The sequence below is a fragment of the Suncus etruscus genome, chromosome 2 (assembly GCF_024139225.1).
Source record: "Suncus etruscus isolate mSunEtr1 chromosome 2, mSunEtr1.pri.cur, whole genome shotgun sequence".
In the NCBI taxonomy this organism is placed as follows: domain Eukaryota; kingdom Metazoa; phylum Chordata; class Mammalia; order Eulipotyphla; family Soricidae; genus Suncus; species Suncus etruscus.
In genome coordinates, this window is record NC_064849.1 from 19,340,317 (window position 1) to 19,365,904 (window position 25,588).

At 41.6% G+C, this 25,588-nt stretch overlaps 1 protein-coding gene and 1 non-coding gene across 2 annotated transcripts in view; both read right to left on the reverse strand.

Moving 5' to 3' along the window:
• DIS3L2 (DIS3 like 3'-5' exoribonuclease 2) overlaps positions 1-25,588 on the reverse strand; it is a 306,442-nt gene that overhangs the window by 247,440 nt on the left and 33,414 nt on the right. The window contains exons 2-3 of the mRNA XM_049769303.1: positions 6,329-6,453; positions 5,680-5,837 (exon numbers count right to left, since the gene is read on the reverse strand). Of these exons, the coding sequence (XP_049625260.1) occupies positions 5,680-5,837; positions 6,329-6,380 (210 nt within the window). The 5' untranslated portion in view covers positions 6,381-6,453. The remainder of the gene's footprint in view (positions 1-5,679; positions 5,838-6,328; positions 6,454-25,588) is intronic.
• LOC126003209 (U6 spliceosomal RNA) lies at positions 24,768-24,877 on the reverse strand. Its single transcript, XR_007493743.1, has one exon. It is a non-coding gene; the product is annotated as a U6 spliceosomal RNA (small nuclear RNA).

Consider the following 25,588-nt stretch of genomic DNA (forward strand, 5'->3'; position numbering starts at 1 on the left):
ACACTGTTACAGTGACTATCATTGGCTCCTGCTCTTGCAAACCCTGGGTCTTGGGTCTGTTCCACCTATTAGATTCAATGAGCAAAAACCTCACCCTTAGTCGATGCCAAACATCTGCCTTTTTCTTGCCTACACCCAAGAAGCTGAAAGTTACTGTAGAAAAATACCACACAACTGGGCTCATTAGCCAAACCTGGCAATCACAAACATTTGATTTGGCTTCCAGAATGTTTGAGAATGCTTAAAGCTGAGGAATTTCACACATAAATATGCATTTCCAGATTTCCTTGAAAAACCAGCACATGGCAGCAATCACCTCAACTGAGTAAACTGATCCTCTCAGAGTAATAAAAACTATTGCAAATGCCACACTTGCACTGTATACTACAAGTAAATCACAATTCAAAGATCTTTTTATCTATCAGAAATTCAACTCTTGGAGAGATAGGGGAAGGGTTCTTGCCTTGCAAGCAAAAGATCTCAGTTAGATCCCCAGCAAGCCATATGGTCCTCTGAATGCCTCTAGAAGTAATTCCTGAGTGCAGAGCCACAAGTAAGCCCTGAGAGAGGGAAGAAGAAAAGAAAGAAAGAAGGAAAGAAGGAAATTAGTTGAACCTTCAAAACAAGCCTATAAAGTAGACTGTTACCTCTTTCTTTTCAGATGAGAAAATCAAGATTTACCACCCACTTACACATCATATTCCAGTCCAGGCAGTCCAGTGGACTTCACCACCACAGACTTCTCTGCTTGACACTGTCCCCACCAGAAAGTCTTGGTTATTTATGCCACCTGCTCACTCTCCCCACTCACCAACAACCCACATCAGCACCACAACCCAACCCTGGTCTTCTGTATCCCAATCAGTGATGACAGTATCCTCCCACTTATCATCCTTTCTCCATCCCTTTACCTCACCTGCATGCTGCAATCATCAACATATAGGGTCTGTTCTAGCTCCACACACATCCTCTTCTCTCACTCTTCACACCCTCTTCACATTTCCGAAGAGTGATACCTAGTTTACTCAAACTGCCTCATAAATGGTCTCCCAGCCTTTACTCTATCTAGTTTACCAGTATTACAAATACAAGAGAGATATTTAAAGGCATAAAAAATTAATTATCTTGGGGCTGGAGAGATAATACAGCAGGTATGGTGTTTGCCTTGCATGAGCCTGACCTGGGTTCAACCTCTGGCACCATGTGGTCCTCAGAGCTCCACCAGGTGTGATCCCTGAGTACAGAGAGAGAAGTAAGCCCTAAACACCGTCCAGGTGTAGCCCAAAAACAAAGAAGAAGAAAAAAAGATCGACTGCCTTCCCCGGCAGACTACTCTTCAAAGAACACTAGATCCAACTTACCCAAAGGGCCACCTGCCAGCTGCTCAGTTCTCCAACTATGCCCACTGGACATGGGCACATGGAATGAGGATTCCCACTAAGTTCCAAAATATCCTACTTAGTACTCTCCCAGTAACTTTGCCTATAATGTTCTTCCTTAACAGGGCAAATGATTCGTTCAACCTCACCCTTCAGATCTCAACCGTAGACTATCACCTCCTCAGAGAGGCCACACTATCCCATGTGAGGTAGCTCCATAAATATTTTCCCTCATCTTTCATACTTCCCTGTTAGCACCATTTACTAGTTTTAACTTCCTCCTTATTTCTTCAACTATTTTTTATTTACCCCACACTACTCCCCATGAGTTGTCTATCTTATTCATATGGTATATGTATCACACATATAATCAAGTAACATTTGTTGAACAGTTTGTATCTTGCTGAACTCTATTAAAATGTGTTGAATTTATTAATATCTTGATGGTTGAAGTTCCCCTCCCCTCCCTGGCACTAATGTAATGAATATCATATGCTCCTTCTAAGTGACTGGGCCAGCCACTGTAATGTCACCTCCTGAATGGTCTGTCTCCTTAGCAAATAGTGAAGAGCCCAGAAAGAAGCTCATCCAGTCACACTTCCCTGAACTAGGATTTCTTTCTCTTTTGGTTTTTTTTTTTCTTTGAGAGGGGGTCAGGGGTAGGGGGTTGTATCTGGCTAGCCTCCTGATGGGGCTTCAGGGGACCATATGCAGTGCCAGAGATTGGACCTGGGTCAGCCATCTGCAAGACAAGTGCCCTTCCTACTGTACAATCTCTCTGGCCATTTGATTTCTTTTGAGGTCAAATAACAGCTCTGTTTTTCTGAAGGGGTATGTGACATCATGTTTCATGCAGCTCTGGAGGCTCAGCCTGGTCCTCCTGCAGCTGCAGCATCCTGAGATCCTGCCATCAGTCCATCCTACTTTCTCCATGCTCCATGACCCACGGTCATCATCCCAACCTGATACAGGCTTCCAGGGCTCTCTATCCATACTCCTATCTCTCTCAACACCTCTTTAAACTTCTTAATGCCTGTACTAACAGATAGAGGAAATACATCTGTTCTAAGACATGAGAACTAGTTTACAAAAAAAAGAAAACTCCAGAACTACAAGTACATAACAGTTGGTTCAAACACAAGGAAAAGATTTCTATGGTCACTTCAGATAACTTGTCATATAAAGCAAAACTTCAATAAAATGTCAACTCATTAGTCAAAGCATTGAAAAGTGAAGGCATTATTCTACTTCTGTTTAAAAATACCTCCATAATATCTCTCAATAAATGTTTCAATTCTGGACATGAAGAAAAAAATTTAATGTCACAAATTTTAATACTTAAGTTTGAATACAAAGTTCACAACTGCTTATAAGTAAATCTACAAGTTTAATTTTCTCCAACAGCATTCAAGTATCTTTTTTCTTTCAGTTATCACCTTACCCATCAAGGTTTGCTCATAGCAAGTTAACAGCAGAAAGCAGATGGGCTGTTTCTGTGCCTCTGAAAACTTATTTACAGTGTTGTGTGTTTCACACGGTGACCTCATATCTGGAACCTATTCCTTTCCCCATCTGTGAAGAACAACTGTTCTCATCTGTGCAGGGAAGTTCTGGCGGCAGAGTCTCATGATGTCACACAGGCTAAGAGGAATCACTTACAAACTACTGGGAATGAGAGTTTTTATACTGATTGGACTTTGGTTCGATTTTATTATCAGCAAGGAGTTGCTTCAAAAAAGTTAATAGGATGGAGCAAAACAGAATGTTTTTGCACAACACTTCTTCACCTTACCATCACAAGTTCTCTAAACCAGACTTAAACCAATATTTTTCCTTCAAGTTACACTCACTGACCTTCCCCCACTCTCATCCTCAATAGATAGGGTTTGAATCCTTTATTCAAACAAGAAATATTTATTCAGGGGTCAAAACAATAGCACAGTAGGTAAGACATTTGCCTTGCATGCAGCAGACCTGGGTTCAATCCCTGTATCCCATATGGTCCCTTGAGCCTGTCAGAAGTAATTTCTGAGTACAGAGCCAGGAGTAACCCATGATTGCCACTGAGTGTGCTCCCCCTCAAAAAAGAAAGAAAAACTAAAGATACTTATTCAATATAAACTTATTAAGAACCCATCAAATGTCATATATTGGGCTTATTTGTGGGAATGAGATATGACCCCAGATCTCAAGGAAGAAAACAATCTATCTGAAGAAACACAAGAGGAAGCAATAGCCTATTTGAGGAAACACAAATGCCAAAAAATGGTAATGGATTAGAATAAAGGCTATGGCTCTGTGTGAGAACTAAAATGACGCTTCTCCAAGGGGTAACATTTGGGTTGGAATTTAAAAGGTCAAGCATAATTACATCAAGAGAGTGGGAGAAAGGGTTCCAGGCATGAAACAGCATGTCCAGAGGCACAGAGGAACCAAAGAGCAGAGTTTGGACAGGGAAAGTCTAGAACATGAGCCAGGGATGGAGCAGTGTGTTCCTGGAGCATGGTGGTCAGAGAGAAGGGGAGAAACACAAAAATCTTAAATGTGAGAGCATGTGAAGGCCCAGAAAACTGGAATTGAGCATGTGTCGGATGATAAAGAGCAAATGATGGATTAATGGGTAGACAAATGTCTAACAGCATCATGGCCTCCACCAAGAAAGGGCTCACAAAGGAAATTCAGGTGTTTTTAAAAAAGTCTCCTAGAGAAAAAAAAAAAAAGTCTGCCACCGGGGACAGGGCAGTGGCACAAGCGGTAGGGCATCTGCCTTGCATGTGCTGACCTAGGATGGACCATGATTCGATCCCCTGGCGTCCCATATGGTCCCCCAAGCCAGGAGCAATTTCTGAGCGTATAGCCAGGTGTAACCCCTGAGTGTCACTGGATGTGGTCCAAAACACAAAAACAAGATGTCTTCCACAAAGGCAGGCAGGGCAGAGGGCAGGTGGGAGGGTGGGAACAAAACTGGGGACAATGGTGATGGGAAATGTGCACTGTGAAAGAGTATTGTACACCACTGTATGAGTGAAACTCGATCATGAACAATGTTGTAACTGTGAGAAAAAAATTACACTATTATGAACTACCTTGTAAACCCTGGTGTTTAAATATAAAGGATATTTTTTTTATTAAAAGGCTGCTAGAAGCTCTAAGTCCTAAATCTATATTTACTTTCAAACACTTTCCTGTATCAGACTGTATAGTCACCTGCAGTGCACCTGCCTAGCAGAAGATACAGCAAGTGGTTAAAGGAAGGGCAAGTGCTCATTGGCTGAGTCCGCAATCAAACACCCAAATGGTGTTCAGAATGACAGCAAAGGAGGCAGCCAATATTTCTAAATAATGCTTGCCTTATTTCTATGCTAATCCAAGAACCAGGAAATGGGCTCCGAGTAAAGACTCTTTGGCCCGCTTCTCTCCTTCATTCCTCCTCCTTATTCAAGCCTGAGTACTAAGACCTACACTGCTTTTCACCAGTTTCAAGTCCAGGTTTTTCTTAGAGTCACAACCTCTCCATGCCTGCTTCCCACCTCCATGCCACTCAGTTAAGATACCCAAACTGGCTGTTCTCCAGATGTCCTACTTCCCACTGTTTCCCAGTCAGTCCATCTTTCCAAAAACCCTACCCACCCGGCTACCCAGAATACTCCCAGCAGCACTACACATTTGTCTAAATGCTCCCCATTCATCCCCAAATCATGTGTTCTCATGGTTATACCCCTCCCCACAGTGAACTACAAGCTCAAAGTCCATCCTGAGCTCAGAATGAACACTTGATCAACCTGCAATTAAGCAGCAAACTAGTGAAAAAGTCTTCTATGAACTCTGAGGGGCTCTGCAATATTGTCTGCTGCTCCTGACTGCTTCCTTCCCAGGCTAACTTTTGCCCATTTAGGATCCATGTGAATCACAGCACCTGTGTTTGGGTGACCAAAGCCAATATACTTGGAACTTCTGTTTCCGCAGCTCCTTCTGCACCCCTTGTACACAAAGCTCTCTCATTTACCTTCATTTATTCAAGCTGTACTAATGCCTGGCCAAGGCCCAGCTAGGCCCCTTCCTATCAAACATTCTGATGGAACCCAGAAGTAGCAATGATCCACTGCTTGCTGTTCCTGGGTGTGATACTGTCACCATTAGTGACACCAGGCGGTGTGGGGGTATGCCTAGGAGTGGCAATCCCAGAGCCTACTGGGTCCTTGTGTCGTTCCAGGCACCAGCCCAGAATCATCAACAGTGGCCCACGAAATCCCTCATTAAAGCACAAACAAGGCCCAGCCTTCTGGTAGGTCTGAAGCACCTGGATAAGCGTTCCCCGCTTTAAACCTTCGGACACAGCCTCCTTGGACATGTAGGTCTCAAATATGCTCTTTTTCTTCGCTCTTGTTGACTTGTTCTTGGAATTCCTGCTACCTGGTGAAGTTCCAACACCATGTGGATCAAGCCTACGGGACGCACCTAGAAATATGGGACAGCAATAAGTTTGTGCCTTGATTGCCTTCCTTCTTCTGATTTAGAAAGATTAACAAGAGCATGGAACACACAGCATATGATCTCAACCAATAATACCAAAGGAAAGAGGGGTAAAGACAAGTGAATAAAAGGCACACAGATCAGACATGAGTTTTACATCAGCACCAGAAAATGTGTGCAACATGGTTCAGGTTGCTTTGCTGTTATATAGACACAAACATTTTTGAAAATGTGAACAACTAAAAGAGGGTGACTTTTGAGAGGAAATAAACAGCTGTGCTCTATAGAATAATAAAGACAGAAAACAAGAAACCAAACTTAATTCTAGAATAAAGAACAGGGAGACTATTTAAACAGGTCACAAAAGAATCGTTCTCCCACCCCATCCTAAGACTAGCCTCTGCTGGCCCCAGACCCACTTCCACTGGCTTTCAACTCCCCAGATGCTAGAGTGAGCTCCATTTTTCTTTAGCTACCTCTGGGGGTGGCCAGAGGGCACAGGTTCAGCTGGTAGTTGGGATGGCTCATTGCTGGTGTCAAAACAGGTGCTTCTCTCCAGATTCCGAGTTCTTTTCGTTGTGAGTGGTGCAGTTGTCACAAGCTGAAACCAGAGAGAAAAATGGATGACTGGAGAGCAGCGAGCCAGGGACTCCTCTTTGCTACGAGAAGGTAATTATTTGGATGTCTAGAGTGGCAAAGGTACCCAGGACCCCAGGACCCAGGACTCTCCCCAGCCAACAGACTACCAAAAGCTCCAGCCATCCTGCACTTCTTTTCAAGGTCTTCATCCTCACAGGGATGACTCCAATTAAACACCTCCACAAGGGTAGACTAAGGAACTTTGTGGTTCAGTTCAGGTTGTGAAATGCAGAAGAGGAGAAACAATGGTTTATAAAATGGAAAAAACAGGGGCCAGAGGACTAGCTCAGCAGTAGGGCATTTGCCTTGCAAGCGGCTAACCCAGGACGGACCTGAGTTCGATTCCCTGGTGTCCCATATGGTCCCCCAAGCCAGGAGCAATTTCTGAGTGCAGAACCAAGAGTAACCCTGAGCATCACCGGGTGTGGTCCAAAAACCAAAAATAAATAAATAAAATAAAATGGAAAGATATCAAGAACGTAAAAATTATAATTAAGTAGGTATTCAACAAATGTGTATTTCATTTACTAAGTTTAACACATTGGTCTGGAATGATCTTCTCTAAAACCAAGTGATCTTCAATATAACTTCTATAAAGTCAAGTCCTTAGAATTCAACAAAATAAAATTCCTCCACTGTGATGTGCTTAATTCTGCAGAGAGATGTAGACTGTCCCCCAATCGGTACTGTAGAGAGGTACCCACTTCCACGGCCTCACCTGCCAGAACTTTGAACCCAGTCCTCAACCCAGAAGCACAGACAGCTGTTTCGAAGGAACAGAGGCAGCTGCTGGCTCAGAGGACTGGAATGTGAAGCCCTGCAGCTGGCCCCCCAGCCCTCCACCTGGATACTGAACATGTCATCACAACTACTTTTTACTCAGTTGGCCATTAGCCCAGGGCTCAAGCCCCAACTTGCACATTTCCAAAATTCTGGTGGGCTGCCTGCTTTCCCATAAAATGGATCAAGATGTCATTCTAAACTTTAGCTTCCATTTCCTTTAAATTACACACACACACACACAGACACACACACACACCCCACACCACACCACACCACACCATACCACACACCCTTCCCCCAAATGAGGTCATTTTTCTTCAAAATTAAAATGAACACTAGTTCAGAGGAGAAGCAATAGAAAAGATGATAGCAGGTCATTCCATGATACATGAAGAGACTAGGAGGTTTGTCCAAAACTTGCAAGAAGCAAGAGGAACAGATGGTCTTAGATAAACAAGGCAGTGGGACAAGCTCACGGGAAAGTCCAGACTGCCTGATGGTCTGATTCAAAAATGTCTTCATTGACTCATTAATTCAGCAAATGCTCTGGCAAGTACTAAGCTAGGCACAAGGAAGAATATCACATTAATTCCAATTGGAAAGTTATTGAAATAACAATACAAGTTGAGAAGTGATAACCACTCTTAATTTTAAGTCAGATAAACATTATTTTATAATGGGAGACAGAAAACTTCCAGGTAGAAATACTGTGAAACTTCAAGATAAACTAAAAATTGTGAGCAAAGCAAACCATTAGCCAAGAAAACACAAATAAAGACACAAACAGAGAAAAAAATTAAAAAGACAGGTTCTCAGGCTGGAGAGATAGCATGGAGGTAGAGTGTTTGCCTTGCATGCAGAAGGACGGTGGTTCAAATCCCGGCATCCCATATGGTCGCCCCAGCCTGCAAGGAGCGATTTCTGAGTGTATGGTCAGGAGTAACCCCTGAGCACTGCCGGGTGTGACCCAAAAACAAAAACAACAACAAAAAAAAGACAGACTCTCACAACATCCATTCCCTTTGGATAGGGTCTTGGGAAGGCTAGCAAATCAATCCAGCTTTACAAAGGCAGCAGGGAATTTCTGAAGCATAAAGAACAGCACAACAAAGCAGAATTGTGTTTTAGGAAAAATTAACCTGGCAGAGTACTCAGAGTCATCTGAAGTAGAGAAAGAATAAAGGCAGTAGCATATTACCAGAAACCCAGGAATGGAGGCCTGGATGCACAGATACTAACAGAACAATGGAGGACTGGATGTACATATACTAATATAGAACAACCCGACCATGGGATTATACAAAATAAAAAGCACCAACCATCAACCAGGTAGATGTGAAGAGCCATGGAGTGGTAATTGTGTGAGATTTCAAAGTACAGGTGTGGGAGATAATATTGCTATTACCATGAAGTTAAAGATGATGATTAATCCTATTTGGAGTTTATATCTCTCTACATGCCTCTATATCAAATACTGAGACACTGGAGCCAAATTTGGATGAACAGATAATTTATTTGCGTAAGGATGGAGAGCCAAGTTTCCTGATGGGCAATATTACCAAGAAAGGGCAGGTGGATAGAGAGAGCGGCCTAGGACAAAAGCTGGACTTGGGAAACATCTTTAAGAAAAGCAAAGAGGGGCCAGAGAGATAGCATGGAGGTAAGGCGTTTGCCTTGCGTGCAGAAGGTCAGTGGTTCGAATCCCGGCATCCCATATGGTCCCCTGAGCCTGCCAGGAGCGATTTCTAAGCATAGAGCCAGGATGGGTGTGACCCAAAAACCAAAAAGAAAAAGAAAAGAAAAGAGGAAGGCTAGAGAGATAGTACAGCAAGTAGAGTATTTATCTTGCACACAGCTGGGTTTGATCTTCAGCACCCCATATTTGGTCCCCATTGCCCTGCTAAGTGATATATCCCTGAGTGCAGAGCCAGGAGTAAATCATAAGCACTGCTGGGTGTGACCCAAAAGCAAAAAAAGGAAAGGTAGGTAAATTGCAACAAAACTGCTAATTAGGAAGTAAGAAAAGAACCAATAAAGCCGAATAGATTTTTATTTAAAAGGAGGAGAAAGGAGAAGTGTGGCCACCCTGCTTCTCAGCTGCACACATCTTCTAACCAATGAAATCCACCATAACACATAGGAAAAAAACATACTACAAGTGTAACAATAGGGAAACAAGGCAGGTCAACACCATGTATAGAGAATGAAAAAGGCAGCTCTGATGACCTAAAAAGTGCCAACCACCTAGCTAGCCTTTCAGATAAGGAGTTTAGAGGAGAAATATAGAGAATGTTAGAAAGCATAGATCAAGTTGAAAGAACCACAAATAATAATAATAATAATAATGAAGAAGGAAGAAGAAGAGGACGAAAGAAGGAAGAAGAAAGAAGAAGAAGAAGAAGAAAAGAAGAAGAAGAAGAAAAGAAGAAGAAGAAGGAGAAGGAGAAGAAGGAGAAGAGGAAGAAGAGGAAGAAGAAAGAAAAGAAGAAGAAGAAGGAAAAAGAAGAAGAAGAAGGAAGAAGGAAGAAGAAGAGGAAGAAGAGGAAGAAGAAGAAGAAGGAAGAAGAAGAAGAAGAAGAAAGAAGAAGAAGAAGAAGGAAGAAGAAGAAGAAGAAAGAAGAAGAAGAGAAGAAGAAGAAGAAGAAGAAGAAGAAGAAGAAGGAGAAGAAGGAGAAGAAGGAGAAGAAGGAGAAGAAGGGGAAGAAGGGGAAGAAGGGGAAGAAGGGGAAGAAGAGGAAGAAGAAGGAAGAAGAAGGAAGAAGAAGGAAGAAGAAGGAAGAAGAAGAAGAAGAAGAAGAAGAAGAAGAAGAAGAAGAAGAAGAAGAAGAAGAAGAAGAAGAAGAAGAAGAAGAAGAAGAAGAAGAAGAAGAAGAAGAAGAAGAAGAAGAAGAAGAAGAAGAAGAAGAAGAAGAAGAAGAAGAAGAAGAAGAAGAAGAAGAAGAAGAAGAAGAAGAAGAAGAAGAAGAAGAAGAAGAAGAAGAAGAAGAAGAAGAAGAAGAAGAAGAAGAAGAAGAAGAAGAAGAAGAAGAAGAAGAAGAAGAAGAAGAAGAAGATGATCAAACTTTCCAAGCTGAAATAACAGGTCTGAAAAACTCAGTAGACAAAATGAAAACCTCAATGAAAAACCTCTCCAACAGAGTAACAGCAGGGGAGGACAGAATCAGTGAGCTGGAAGATCAGATGCATAACAACTCCATACAACAGAAGAAACTGGAAAAGAGCTAACATCACCTTGATACCAAAACCAGACAGAGATGCTACCAAAAAAGAAAAAGAAAGAAAGAAAACTACAAACCAATATCTCTGATGGACATAGATGCAAAGATCCTCAACAAAATCCTGGCAAATAGGATCCAATGCCTCATTAAGAAGATAATAAATCATGACCAAGGAGTTTTCATTCCAGGAATGCAAGGATGGTTTAATAAAAATTCTCATCAAGATGGAAAGAGAGGGGCCCGGAGAGATAGCACAGTGGCGTTTGCCTTGCAAGCAGCCGATCCAGGACCAAAGGTGGTTGGTTCGAATCCCGGTGTCCCATATGGTCCCCCGTGCCTGCCAGGAGCTATTTCTGAGCAGACAGCCAGGAGTAACCCCTGAGCATCGCTGGGTGTGGCCCAAAAAGCAAAAAAAAAAAACAACAAACAAAAAAAAAAGATGGAAAGAGAAGGAACTTTTCTCAATATAGTCAAGGCCATTTACCACAAGCCAAAAATTATTCTCAATGGCGATAAACTAAAAGCCTTTCCTCTAAAATCTGGTACATGACATGGCTGCCCTCTCTCAGCACTCCTATTCAACATAGTTCTGGAAGTTCTTGCCATAGTGATTATGCAAGAAAAAGATAGCAGGGCAGGACCAGAGAGATAGCATGGAGATAAGGCATTTGCCTTGCATGCAGAAGGACGGTGATTTGAATCCCAGCATCCCATATGGTTCCCCCAAGCCTGCCAGGGGTGATTTCTGAGCATAGAGCCAGGAGTAACCCTTGAGTGCTGCCAGGTGTGACCCCCCAAAAAAAATTATATATATCAAGGGCATCCAGACAGAAAAGGAAGAAGTCAAACTCTCACTGTTTGCAGATGACATAATATGACATAATACTGTATTTAGTAAACCTTAAAGACCCTACCCAAAAGCGTGTAGAAACAATAGATTCATATAGCAAAGTGGCAGGCTACAAAATTAACACGCAAAAATCAATGGTCTTTTTATACACCAACAATGATAGAGAAAAAATGGACATTAAAAAACAATCCCGTGGGCCCGGAGAGATAGCACAGCGGTGTTTGCCTTGCAAGCAGCTGAGCCAGGACCAAAGGTGGTTGGTTCAAATCCCGGTGTCCCATATGGTCCCCCGTGCCTGCCAGGAGCTATTTCTGAGCAGACAGCCAGGAGTAACCCCTGAGCACCGCCGGGTGTGACCCAAAAAAAAAAACAAAAAAAAACAAAAAAAACCAATTCCATTCATATTAGTGTCACACAAACTCAAATACCTTACAGTCAACTTAACTAAAGAGGTGAAGGACCTATTCAAAGAAAACTACAAAATATTGCTTCTAGAAATAAAAGAGGACACAATGAAATGGAGACACATACCCTGCTCATGGATTGGGAGAACTAACAGCATTAAAATGGCAATACTCCCCCCAAAGCATTGTACATATTTAATGCAAGCCCTCTAAGGATACTCATAATATTCTTCAAAGAAGTGGATCAAACACTCCTGAAATTCATTTGAAACAATTACCACTCACAAATAGCTAAAGAAACCTTCGGAAAAAGAAATATGGGAAGCATCACTTTCCCCAACTTTAAATTTTATTACAAAGCAATAGTCATTAAAACAGCATGGTATTGGAATAAAGACAGACCCTCAGATCAATGAATAGACTTGAGTATTCGGAGAATGTTCTGCAGACATACAAAAATTAATCTTTGATAAAGGGGCAAGAAATGCAAAATGGAGCAAGGAAGGCCTCTTCAACAAATGGTGTTGGGGACAACTGAATAGTCAATGCAAAAAAGTGAACTCAGACCTCCATCTGACATCATGTACAAAGGTCAAATCCAAATGGATTAAAGACCTTGATATCATACCTGAAACCATAAGGTATATAGAATAACATGTAGGTAAAACACCTCAAGACACTGAGACTAAAGGCATCTTCAAGGAGGAAACATCTCTCTCCAAACAAGTGGAAGCAGAGATAAAAAGATGGGACTATATTAAGCTGAGAAGCTTCTGAACCTCAAAGGAAATAGTGACTAGGATTCAAAAGCCACAAACAGAATGGGAGAAACTATTCACCCAATACTCATCAGATAAGGGGCTAATATCTAAGATATACAAGGTACCGACAAAATTTAATAACAACAACAAAAAAATCTAACCCCATCAAAAAATAGGAAGAAGAAATGAACAGACACTTTCTCAAAGAAGAAATACAAAATGGCCAAAGGACACATGAAAATAATACTCCACATCACTAATCATCAGGGAGAAGCAAATCAAAACAAGGAGGTACAATCTCACACCACAGAGACTAGTACACATCACTAAGAACAAGAACAATAAGTGCTGGTATGGATGTGGGAAGAAAGGAATTCTCATTCACTGCTCTTTGAAATGCCATCTAGTCCAGCCTTTATGGAAAACAATATGGAGATTCCTCAAAAAACTGGAAATTGAGCTCCCATATGATCCAGCTATACTACTCCTAGGAATATAGCCTAGGAACACAAAAATGCAATACAAAAATACCTTCCTCATATCTATAATCATTGCAGTATATTTACAATTGCCATAATTAGGAAACAACCAAGATGCCCTTCAACAAATGAATGGCTAAAGAAACTGTGATACATCTACACAATGGAATATTATGCAGCTGTCAGGAGAGATGAAGTCATGAAATTTTCTTATACATGGATGTACATGCTGAATGAAATAAGCCAGAAGGGGAAGAGAGACAGAACAGTCTCACCCATCTATAGATTTGAAAATAAAAAGACATTATTGTAATAATGCCCAGAGATGAGTGCCAAAAGGACCAGCTCACAATATGAAGCTCACCACAATGAGTGGTGAGTGAAGTTAGAGAAATAACTACACTAACAACTACTATGACAATGTTAATGAGAGAAGTAGAATGCCTATCTCAAATACAGGCAGGGGGTGGGGAGGAGGAAAATGGGGAGCATTGGTGGTGGGAATGTTGCACCGGTTAAGGGGGGGTGCTTTTTATGACTGAAACCCAACTACAATCATGTTTATAATCACAATGTTTAAATATATTATTAGAAAAATAAAGAAACTGTGTGGGGCCGGGCGGTGGCGCTGGAGGTAAGGTGCCTGCCTTGCCTGCGCTAGCCTAGGACGGACCTCGGTTCGATCCCCCGGCGTCCCATATGGTCCCCCAAGAAGCCAGGAGCAACTTCTGAGCACATAGCCAGGAGTAACCCCTGAGCGTCACAGGGTGTGGCCCAAAAACCAAAAAAAAAAAAAAAAGAAAAAGAAACTGTGGTACATATACACAATGGAATATTATGCAGCCATCAGGAGAGACGAAATCATGAAACTTTCCTACACATGAATGGACATGGAAATTATTATGCTGAGTGAAATAAGTCAGGGGAAGAGAATAGACACCAAATATTCTCATTCTTCTATGAATTTTAAGAAAAATAAAAGACATTATTGTAGTAATATCCAGAGATAATAGAGATGAGGGCTGGGAGCTCCGGCTCATGATATGAAGCTCTCCACAAAGAGTGATGAGTGCAGTTAGAGAAATAATTATGCTAACAACTATCATGACAATGTTAATGAGTGAGAGAAGCAAAATGCATTGAAAACAGGCAGGGGTAGGGGAAGAGGGAGATAGGGGGCCACTGGTGGTGAGAATGTTGCACTGGTAAAGGGGAGGTATTCTTTTTATGACTGAAACCCAACTACAATCATGTTTGTTATCATGGGGAGGGAGGGAGGGAGGGAGGGAGGGAGGGAGGGAGGGAGGGAGGGAGGGAGGGAGGAAGGGAGGAAGGGAGGAAGGGAGGAAGGAAGGAAGGAAGGAAGGAAGGAAGGAAGGAAGGAAGGAAGGAAGGAAGGAAGGAAGGAAGGAAGGAAGGAAGGAAGGAAGGAAGGAAGGAAGGAAGGAAGGAAGGAAGGAAGGAAGGAAGGAAGGAAGGAAGGGTCTTGCACACGGCTGATGTGGGACGAACCCAGGTTCAATTCAGGGCAGCTCATATGGTCCTCCAAGCCTGCCAGGAGCAATTTCTTGAGTGTGGTGGTTTTTTGTTTGTTTGTTTAGTTTTTTTGGGTTTTGGGCCACACCTGGTGATGCTCAGGGGTTACTCCTGGCTATTTGCTCAGAAGTTGCTCCTGGCTTGGGGGACCATATGGGATGCTGGGGGATCGAATTGCAGTCTGTCCTAGGCTAGCACAGACAAGGCAAATGCCTTATCCCTTGCACCATCGTTCTGGCTCCTTTTGGAAGCGATTTCTAAGGGCAGAGCCAGGAGTAACCCCTGAGTGCCACTGCCACCAGGCATGGCCCAACACCCCCCTCCCAGATAAAAGAGGAAGAAAATAAGATGTATTCTTGATCAGGAGTAACTGTAGAAATTACAGCAGCACTAAGGATGTGAGAGGGCTGGAGGCACAGTGTTGGCAGAAAAAAGAAACCAGACTAGAGTCCTCATATTAAGTTCAAATGCACATAAGTGTTTAAAAATAAGAGAAGTTGGGCCCGGAGAAATAGCACAGAGGCGTTTGCCTTGCAAGCAGCTGATCCAGGACCAAAGGTGGTTGGTTCGAATCCCGAATCCCGGTGTCCCATATGGTCCCCCGTGCCTGCCAGGAGCTATTTCTGAGCAGACAGCCAGGAGTAACCCCTGAGCACCGCCGGGTGTGGCCCAAAAACCAAAATAAATAAATAAATAAATAAAATAAGAGAAGTTACTACAATTAAATAAGGCTGAATTACGGAGATCTCAACTCAGTGCTATTTTGTTCCATGGCAAACATGCCAGTAGGGGACATTTATGCCAGAATGGTCTCTAGCTCAAGAAGACGAGGAACGTTTGGCTGGGTTCGTTGGTTGGTAGAACTCAGAGGCTGCAATAGGTGCTCAATTAATTGTGCTGTACTTATATGCATGAATGTGTTTGCTTCTCTGAACAAGCAGTGAACAAAGCAGGGTCATTCAGGGAAACCGCTAACAAGTTGTTTCTAATGACAAGTGAAAAAAAGAACATGAGACCCAGGAAGCTAAACTGGCAGGAATAAGCCAGACATCCGGGCAGGGAATCAAAACTTGCTTTTGTGTGTCACAGCACTGGAAGGAGACAGAGAAATTCAGAGATAATCAGATACTAGGCAGACAGCAAACAAATTAAGAATAGCCCCTTCGCAGACACCCAGTTGGGACAGCCCATTAAGGACCCTGGAGCCACCGTTACAGCAAGTCCATTTCTAATCCTCACCTAGTTCCAGAGGGAAAGTCTGTCAGGGATGCCTACTGTCCACTGTCTCAGAGTGGACAAAACTGCAGTCAGCAGCAAAATGACTTAAAACACAGACCAATAGATATATACATTACATGATTCCTGTCACCACACTACACATGCTTAACAGAAAAGCATAAAACACTGACACCAAGACTTGATCTTCTGTCACAACTATGACAACTGTCCACAGGAGAAGGGACACTGCCTGAAACAATATAGAATAGATAGTGTTTCTCGGCCTTTTTCTACCCTCAGTCCTTTTCAATGTTATTTCCTTCCTGTGCTCCCATAACCCATCCTACCAGTTAACACACTAGTCTTGTACCATGGACCCCTATTTATGTGACTTTCCCTTGTGAACCCCTTGAAATATCCTGGAGGCCATAGGAAGCCTACTGGTCCTCAACTGGGAAACACTATTCTAAAGGATCAGGATAAAGATCAATTAAAGAAAGAGTACCAGTTCTATTAAAATCATTATAAAAATAATGAAGAGTTAGGCAGGGCAAGAGTTAGCAGTGTCCTAGGGTACCCTTTTACAAAGCAGGAAAGAGGAGAAAAAGGAGAAGGCACAAGACTGATAGAGTGAAATAAGTAGTACCTCAAGTACCTTCACATTCCCACCCCAGGACAGGGCCAAGTGCAGAACACAAGCTCAAGACTTGGACTGAGGAGAGGGTCGGGCAAAGCCCTAGCATCTCAGTGGCCTGCCTGAAGGTCACATCTGAAGATTAGCCAGAGCAGATGAGAGAAGTTATTTGTTTAAGTGTTAAAGGAAACGCCGAGAAACAAACTCAAAGGGTAGGAAAAGCTGGTATTATTCTAAAATAAAAATGGGAGTAAAAACAAGTGAATAGATGAGAAAGAGGGTCAAAAGGAGAGGAGATATTTTTTAATTCATTGAAATATTTACATTATAAATAAGCACATGGGAGAGATAGTGCAGCATTGAAGGCACTTGTCTAGCACAAGGCTGGCCCAACTTCCATCCCCAGAACTCCAGATGGTCTCCCAAGCACCACTAAGGGTGATCCATGAGTGCAGAGCCAGTAATTCCTAAGCACTGCCAGTATGACCCAAAAAATAATATTAATGATGATGATAATAATATAAACACATGACCACAATGTCAACAAATATTAAGACACTACTTGATAGCATATTTAAAACCAGCAAATAGATTAACTTCCTATTACATTATTAAATAAAATTCAGTTTGAATAAAATGTATATGTACTAAAACTATAGACAAAAAAAACAGAAATAGTCATAGAGATAGCAGCAGGTAAGGTGTTTGTCTTGCATAAGGCTGACACTGTTCAATTCCCCTCATCTAAAACAGTACTCAGAGCCCTACCAGGAGTGTTCCCTGAGCACAGCTAGGCATCGCAAAAAAAAAAAACAAAAAAAAAAAAACAAGAAATAGAGAAGACAATAAAAATAAATTTATCAAAAGGATATGAATTCTTGGGGCTGGAGAGATAGCACAACGGCGTTTGCCTTGCAAGCAACTGACACAGGACCTAAGGTGGTTGGTTCGAATCCCAGTGTCCCATATGGTCCCCAGTGCCTGCCAGGAGCTATTTCTGAGCAGATAGCCAGGAGTAAACTCCCGAGTGCCACCGGGTGTGGCCCCAAAACAAAAACAAACCAAAAAAAAAAAAAAGATATGAATTCTTTTTTTTTTTAACCTTTGAGCTCACTATAACACAGGTCCACTCTAGACAGTCTAGACATAGGACAAAATCAAAAGTGTTTATGGAAGAAAGTTTACCAAAGCCCAAAACCTGAGAAGAATGGGGATGGGGTGAAAGGCTCTGTAAAGACTGTAAAGACTGGCAGTTCTGCTGCACAGGGACCTAAGTTAAGAAGAGTAAAGTAAGAAGAATGCCAGGTCTGAGGCATTATCAAAAACAATAGTGATTCCAGGGGCAACATATCAGGTCAATATCACAGCCTGAGTTTGCAATACTAGTCAGGGCAAGCAATGGATCAGTAGACTAGGAGAAATCTAATAGGGAGAACTACAGAATGAGACAACCAATGTGGGCCTGATAAGATCTATGTCTCTGTATTGTGTAATTGCACAAGAATATAAACAAGCAGGAGAGAAAAAAGAAAACTCAAGATACTCATACCCAGGTGAGTATGAACTTTGCAAACAAAGCAAAAGCCAGGACAGACTTGTAAACTGCCTGAACTTTAAATACATTCCGAAACTCTCAGAACTACTGACAAAAAGTGAGGATTCACTGTATCAGGAATTTAAATCAACTGACCAACCAGGCAACAAAAAAGTCAACTTTAAATGTAAGAGGCATAAAATCTGAGCAGACACAGCAGCAGCTACAGCAGTAGAAGAAACAGACAAAATAAAATTAGTCCATGAAAGTCACTATCAAAGTAATAATAATAATAATAATAATAATAACAATAATAATAACAATAAGAAGAAGAATGAGCAAACCCACCTCTGACTCTAGGGGGCAAAAAAAATCAGAATGAGTAAACAAACACACACATTTCAACAAAAATTGTAAAATGCACCCAAAAAAGGTATTAATAAAGTATGACCAATACATTGGGGTGAAGGGAGTGTGTCAGTGTCAATAATAAATTATTATTATGGAGCTAGAGAAACAATAAATGAGTTAAGATACTTAATGTGCATGTGGCCAACCCCAGTTCAATCCTTGACACCATTTGTGGTCCTTTGAGCATGAACAGAGCTTATTCCTGGTGGTGTTTAGGGGAGAAAGGCAAGAGTAGCCCCTGAGTACCAAAAGAATTGCCTTTGAAAAATAAAAAAGGGAGGGAAGCTAAGATTTTAGACTTATCAACAAAGTCTCCCAAGCAGCTATAAATACTTTCGTAGAACTAAAAAAAACTCAGTATATCAGTATAGCATGGTGACAATAAATTACCAGTAAGGGAATAGAAGCTAATATATATATATTATATATATTTATATATATAATATAATATATTATATATATATATATGAGTCAAGAAATTGCTCAAAGGGCTGAACTGCATCCTTTCTGTGCGGGAGCACCAGAATCAATCCTCAGGTGAGAATCCCAACCACTGGCCAGGAACATCCCTTGAGAACCACTGGCTCTGCCCCACCTCAAAAAATAGAAATTCCAAACTGAAAAACAGTAACTGAGATGAAAACTTCATTATAAGGACCAACAGCAAATCAAAAATAGAAGAAAAAGTATTCAATGAACCTTAAAAGGAAAAATCAATCAAGCAAATCTGGAAAAAAATTACAATTTTTTGCTTTTAAATCCAATTTCAGGACTTGGTAATAGAGTCTGGCTCACTGTTTTGTTTTGTTATGTTTCCCCAATCCTATAACTACTGACATGTAAAAACCTCACCTCTCCACTGGAGAGGTTAACAAAGTCCATGTGTTTGCCACCTTTGACCCCAAGAGGGAAATTCAAATTTCATGATATCACCAGCTTGCACATGGGAACTTTCCTACCTATTCATAATAAAAGATTACTACACTCCTGGTGCCCACTAAGTCAGACATGACTTGTTCTCCTCAGGAGCCTCTTGGGCATATTAATTACTTCTCTTGGTATATGAAACATAATCAATACAGACATCCAATTACTTGGGAAAGAATCCAAACCACCTCAACTGACCACAGAACAAGAATGAATGAGGAGATCTTTACCAACTCTAGAGAAATGAAAAACATTCCAAGAAAATATAATGAACAGCTTTAGGCAATGAACCAACTTGGATGAAATGAGCAAACTCCCTGAAGACACAAATTACTAAAGTTCACTTAGGAAGAAATAAAGGGTAAGGGAGGTAGCTCAGGAATGGGGGTACAAGATCAGGATTCAAGGTTAATTCCCAATTGACCAATACCACATGCCCCCCATGGTGGCCCTGGTGCCCCCACTAGGTCTAAGTATGGGAAGGCCCAAGCACGGCACTGTCCAGACCAATTGGCCAAGTATTACCAGGTGTAATACCAAAAAGATATTAAGAAAATCAGGGTATTTTTGTGCATTTTGCCTCATAATAAAGCAAAACACACACATAAGATACTCAGCTGTTCACCTTATCAGGTTTCCATCTGAACCCTCCAAAAATTTGTAAACATTTTTAGAAGACAAATATCACATAATACTACCCTTAGCTCTCAGTCTTTACTCAACCCAAGATGGTCATTCTCTTTATGATCTCCTTTTGGGGTCAGTCCTGGAGATACTCAGGGAACAGATAGTGTCAGGGATTGAACCCAGGGTTCCTGAAGGCAAAGATGTGGACCAGCACTCTGAGCTATTTCCTAGCTTTTCTAGTTGTTTTCTAGCTATTGCCAAAAGGAACACTTATTTCCAACTACTTTCTGACACTATACACTGCAAGTGAAAGGGTTGATTTCATACTTTCTCCTCTCATTCTTAGTCAATTCTGAGTCTGAAGTTCCCAATTCACCTGACAAAACTTCTTCGTGCTTTCATCTGTCCTCCTCTCCCTTCCCGTTTAAGAAAGAAATGTCCTTATGTGTTATAACCTTCTAAATGGTGTTCTACATTCTGATTTTCTCTGTCTACTCTAGAACTTTACATTACTACTCTTTTTTGTCTCTATGACTGATTATCCATCATCATACCACCAAGAAAAGGACCTTCCCCTAATATCCAGTTCCATTCCAATCCCTATTACATTTGAAACTGAACTCTAGACTCTTAACTTCAATTTCCTCCAAGAGAGTATACTAAATCACCTATGAAATATGCTTTTTGTTCTCGTTTCTACAGTGGGAGTATAAAAGTCTTTGGATATTCCTTTGAAGGAAAATCTCCATTACTAATACACACACTCCATTCATTTTTTTTTTCCTGCCCCATCCTCACCCCCACAGAATGTCTCTGAACAGCCTCTGGACTACAAACTCTTCTCCTATGACCACTAGATCACCTCAGTCTTTCTCTTTGACTCCAATTTCACAGCTGATCCTTTTTTAATTTTTAATAATTTCTTTATTTAAGGATCATGATTACAAAAATATTTGCAGTTGGGTTTCAGTCTTAGAATGTACACCACCCTTCACCAGTGCAATTTTCCCACCATCAATGTTTCCCATCTCCTCCCCTCATTGTCCTGGTAGTTGTCAGTGCAGTTAGTTCTCTAATTGCACTCACCACTCTTTAGGCGGGTAAGCTTCTTATCATGGGCTGTCCTCTCTATTGTCTCTGGATATTGTTACCCATACTATCTGTTATTTTTCTTATATCCACAGATGAGTGAGTCTATTCTGTCTATCCCTCTCCCTCTGACTCATTTCACTCAGCAAAATAGTCTTCATGTCCTTCCATGTATAGGAAAATTTCATGACTTCATTTTTCCTAATAGCTGCATTGTATTCCATTGTGTATATGTACCACAGTTTCTTTAGCCACATATCTGCTGTCAGGCACCTAGGTTGTTTCTAGTTTCTGGCTATTATAAATAGTGCTGTGCTGAACATAGGAGAGAATAAGGCATTTTTGTATTGTGTTTTTGTGGTCCTAGGGTATATCTCTAGGAGTGGTATTGCTGGATCATATGGGAGCTCAATTTCCAGTTTTTTGAGGAATATCTAGATTGTTTTCCAGAAAGGCTGGACTAAATGGTATTCCCACCAGCAGTGAATGAAGAATTCCTTTCTTCCCACATCCCACCAGAACTGATTGTTCTTGTTCTTTGTGATGTGTGCCAGTCTCTGTGGCATGAGATGATAAATCATTGTTGCTTTGATTTGCATCTCCCTGATAATTAGTGATGGGTATTGGTGAATAGTTTCTCCCATTCTGTGGGTGGCCTTTGTGTCCTAGGCACTATTTCCTTTGGGGTACAGAATTTCTTGTTTAATGTAGTCCCTTTTGTTTATCTTTGCTCCTACTTCAATTTCCCAGCTGATATTTCTACTTTCACTTACTTTCTTGAGCTCTTCAACTTTCCAACTTCCTGCTAAATAATGCTGGCAAGCACTTCAAAAGCAACTGTTCCTAAATTACTCTTTCCCTCAAATTAAATGTGTCTGCCTGCATAATGCTTTCAGATTCAGTTTCATTATCATCCCCCGGTTGCAAACAGCAATCGTCTAACCTCTCTCTCTCTCTCTCAACAGTCTACTGCCAGATTTTATTCAACCTACAAAATGTGTCCAAAAAATTATCCCTTCCTCTCCAACTAGATCAATGCTGTCTAAATTAAAATATGTTTATGCAATAATGAGAGCAAAAATGACAACAATTTCTTATTTGTTTGTTTTGTTTTGGAGTCACATATAGCAATGCTCAGGGCTTATTCCTGGCTCTGAGCTCAGGGATCACTCCTGGTGGACTCAGGGGACCATCTAGGGTGCTAGAGATCAAACCTAGGCTACAAGCAAGGCCACCCTACTATCACTCTGGGCCCTAGCAACCATTTATTAATAGATCTCCCAACAAATCTACATTTCAACTAAAACAGAATTTTCCTTCCTTGGTTTCTGAGTCATACCCATCAGTGCTCAGGGGTTATTCCCAGCTCTGCATGCAGGAATTACTTCTGTCTAGGGGATCAACCTGGGTTGGCTATATATACAAGGCAAACCCCTTAACCACTGTATTTATCTCTCTGGCCTCATCAGAAGATACTTTATGATGTGCCTTTTCAAAACTATTCAGGGTTTCTTTCTGTACCCCATAAGCTAGCCTACTGCAATGCTTAGAACATACTAAAAAGTTGATTATTTTACTTTAATAAATTTCACTTAAATGGGACCAGAGCGATGGCACAAGTGGTAGGGCGTTTGCCTTGCATGTGCTAACCTAGGATGGGCCATGGTTCGATCCCCCCGAATCCCATATGGTCCCCAAGACAGGAGGGATTTCTGAGCACATAGTCAGGAGTAACCCCTGAGCTTCACTGGGTGTGGCCCAAAAATCAAAACAATAAATAAATAATTTCATTTAATTAAATTTTTTTCACTTAATTAAATGTTATTACATTTTCAGAGTGCCAGATACTTGGCTAGCATTCTTTCAAGATGAGATTGTTTCAGGATAAAATTAGCATTTGAATTTAGACTCTAATGTGAGTATTACCCAATCTGTTGAGGATCCAAATAGAATAAAGAGGCCAAAGAGGAAGAATCTGGCCCTTCTAAGCTGATCATCTGCATTGAGATAATCTTCTACCCTCAACACTCCAGATTTCAAACCTTTAACCCCACATCAGAACTGCATCCAGACCTCTAAACTCTTGAATTACAACCCTGGCTTTCCTAGGTCTCTAGCTTGCCCCAGGAGATGAGGGAGGACTTCTCAGCCTCTTTAACTGCATGATCTAATGTTATAAAATTATCTTCCTGTGGTTGTAGATATAGCACAGCAAGCAATAGGGCATTTGCCTTGTATGTGACTGACCCAGGACAGACCTGGGTTTGATTTCTGACATCCCATATGATCTCCCTAGCCTACCAGGAGCGATTTCTGAGCATAGAGCCTGGAGTAACCCAAGCACCACCAGGTGTGGGCGAAAAACCAAAAAAAAAAAAAAAAAAAATTTATCTTCCTGTACCTTTGTTCTATTGGTCTGCTTCCCCAGGGCATTGTTTCTAGACCAGGGACTATATGACCCTGATATGGGCCCCTGAGAAAATCCAAGGAGACCATAGATGAAAAGTCATAAATGGGGACCACATGAGAATAGAATCCAAACATAGGATGGGATGGGCATAGGAAGTAAACAAGGCGATTGACAGGGGCCACAGTCGGCGGAAAAACGTTGTTCTAGAGAACACAGACTTTTCAAGTCCATCTCTCACTAAAGATTTTTTTTCAATATTCTATTTAGTTCCTGAGAAGTCGTGTTTAACATCAAAGCCTTAAAAATAACTGTAAAATAACTTGAGGCTGGAGAGATAGCATGGAGGTAAGGCCTTTCATGCAGAAGGACGATGGTTGGAATCCCGGCATCCCATATGGTCCCCTGAGCCTGCCAGTAGTGATTTCTGAGCATAGAGCCAGGAGTAACCCCTGAGCGCTGCCGGGTGTGACCCAAAAACAAACAAACAAACAAAAAAAAAAAAAAAAAACACAAAAAAAACCTGTAAAATAACCTGATTAACAGTGCATGGAGCCACAAAGTAACTAGCAAATGATTTTGCAAAGCAAAACAAAGGGCTGGAAGACTGGGAGAAGGGTAGGCCTGAAGACAGTGTTGAGGCACTGCTCTGGGAGTGGACAGCAGCTTTGCCCTGAAGCCAGAATGCAGTCCCAGGAATGGCACAGAACATCAACTGTTTTCATGGATAAGAAGGCAAGCAGAGGGGCTGGCGCGGTGGCGCTAGAGGTAAGATGTCTGCCTTGCCAGGGCTAGCCTAGGACGGACCTTGGTTTGATCTCCCGGCGTTCCCATATGGTCCCCCAAGCCAGGAGCAACTTCTTAGCGCACAGCCAGGAGTAACACTGAGAGTTACCGGGTGTGGCCCAAAAACCAAAAAAAAAAAAAAAAAGAAGGCAAGCAGAGAGCAGGCCTGTCAGCGGCGATGTCCATGAGAAGCGCTAAGGACACCTCTCAGCCTGACTCTGCAAGTATCAGCTGAACCAAGCAGAGGAGATATGTAGAACAGACTCAGGACCGCTTACAAAGGTGTAAAACACAAAATTATCTGAATCTATATGACAAGACTTACACACTGAGTCTGAGCCAGATAGAGCCTAGGATAAACTACCATTGAAATACCAGTATCACCACACAACAGGGAATTCAGCAGCAGAGTCTATATACACAAACCATTTCACGTGGTCTAAGACACAATCCAAAATCATTTGGCATTCCGAAATACTGCAAAATCGCACCCATTCTAAAGTATAAAGATATACGTGAACTCAAAATGACTCAGCGTTCAGAAAAGGATCTCCAAAGAGCTATGGTAACTCTTAGGAATCACAATAGATATTTTTTTCCAGTAATGACTTAAAAAATATAGAACACTTCACTAATTTGCGTGTCATCCTTGCGCAGGGACCGTGCTAATCTTCTCTGTATTGTTCCAATTTTAGTATACCTGCTGCCGCCGAAGCGAGCACGGAATCACAACAAATTTGGGGGGGGGGGGTTGGGTCACACCTGGCAGTGCTCAGGGGTTACTCCTGACTCTAATACTCAGAAATCACTCCTGGCAGGCACAAGAGACCATATGGGATGCCGGGATTTGAACCAATGACCTTCTGCATGAAAGGCAAACTCCTTACCTCCATGCTATATCTCCGGCCCGGAAACAACAGATTTTAAAGTGAAAAAAATTTACTTTAAAAATCACTTTTCAGGAGAGATGAAGTCATGAAATTTTCCTATACATGGATGTACATGGAATCTATTATGCTGAGTGAAAAAAGTCACAGGGAGAGAGATAAACACAGAATAGTCTCACTCATCTATGGATTTTAAGAGAAATAAAAGACATTTTTGCAATAATCCTCAGAGACAAAAGAGAGGAGATCTGGAAGGTCCAGCTCACGACATGAAGCTCACCACAAAGAGTGGTGAATGCAGTTAGAGAAATAACTACACTGAGAACTATCATAACAATGTGAATAAATGAGGGAAGTGGAAAGCCTATAAATGGGTCGGAGAGATAGTTTGGAGGTAAGGCGTTTGCCTTGGACGCAGAAGGTTGGTGGTTCGAATCCTGGCATCCCATTATGGTCCCCTGAGCCTGCCAGGAACAATTTCTGAGCATAGAGCAAAGAGTAACCCCTGAGCATGCCAGGTGTGATCCAAAAACCAAAAAAAAAAAA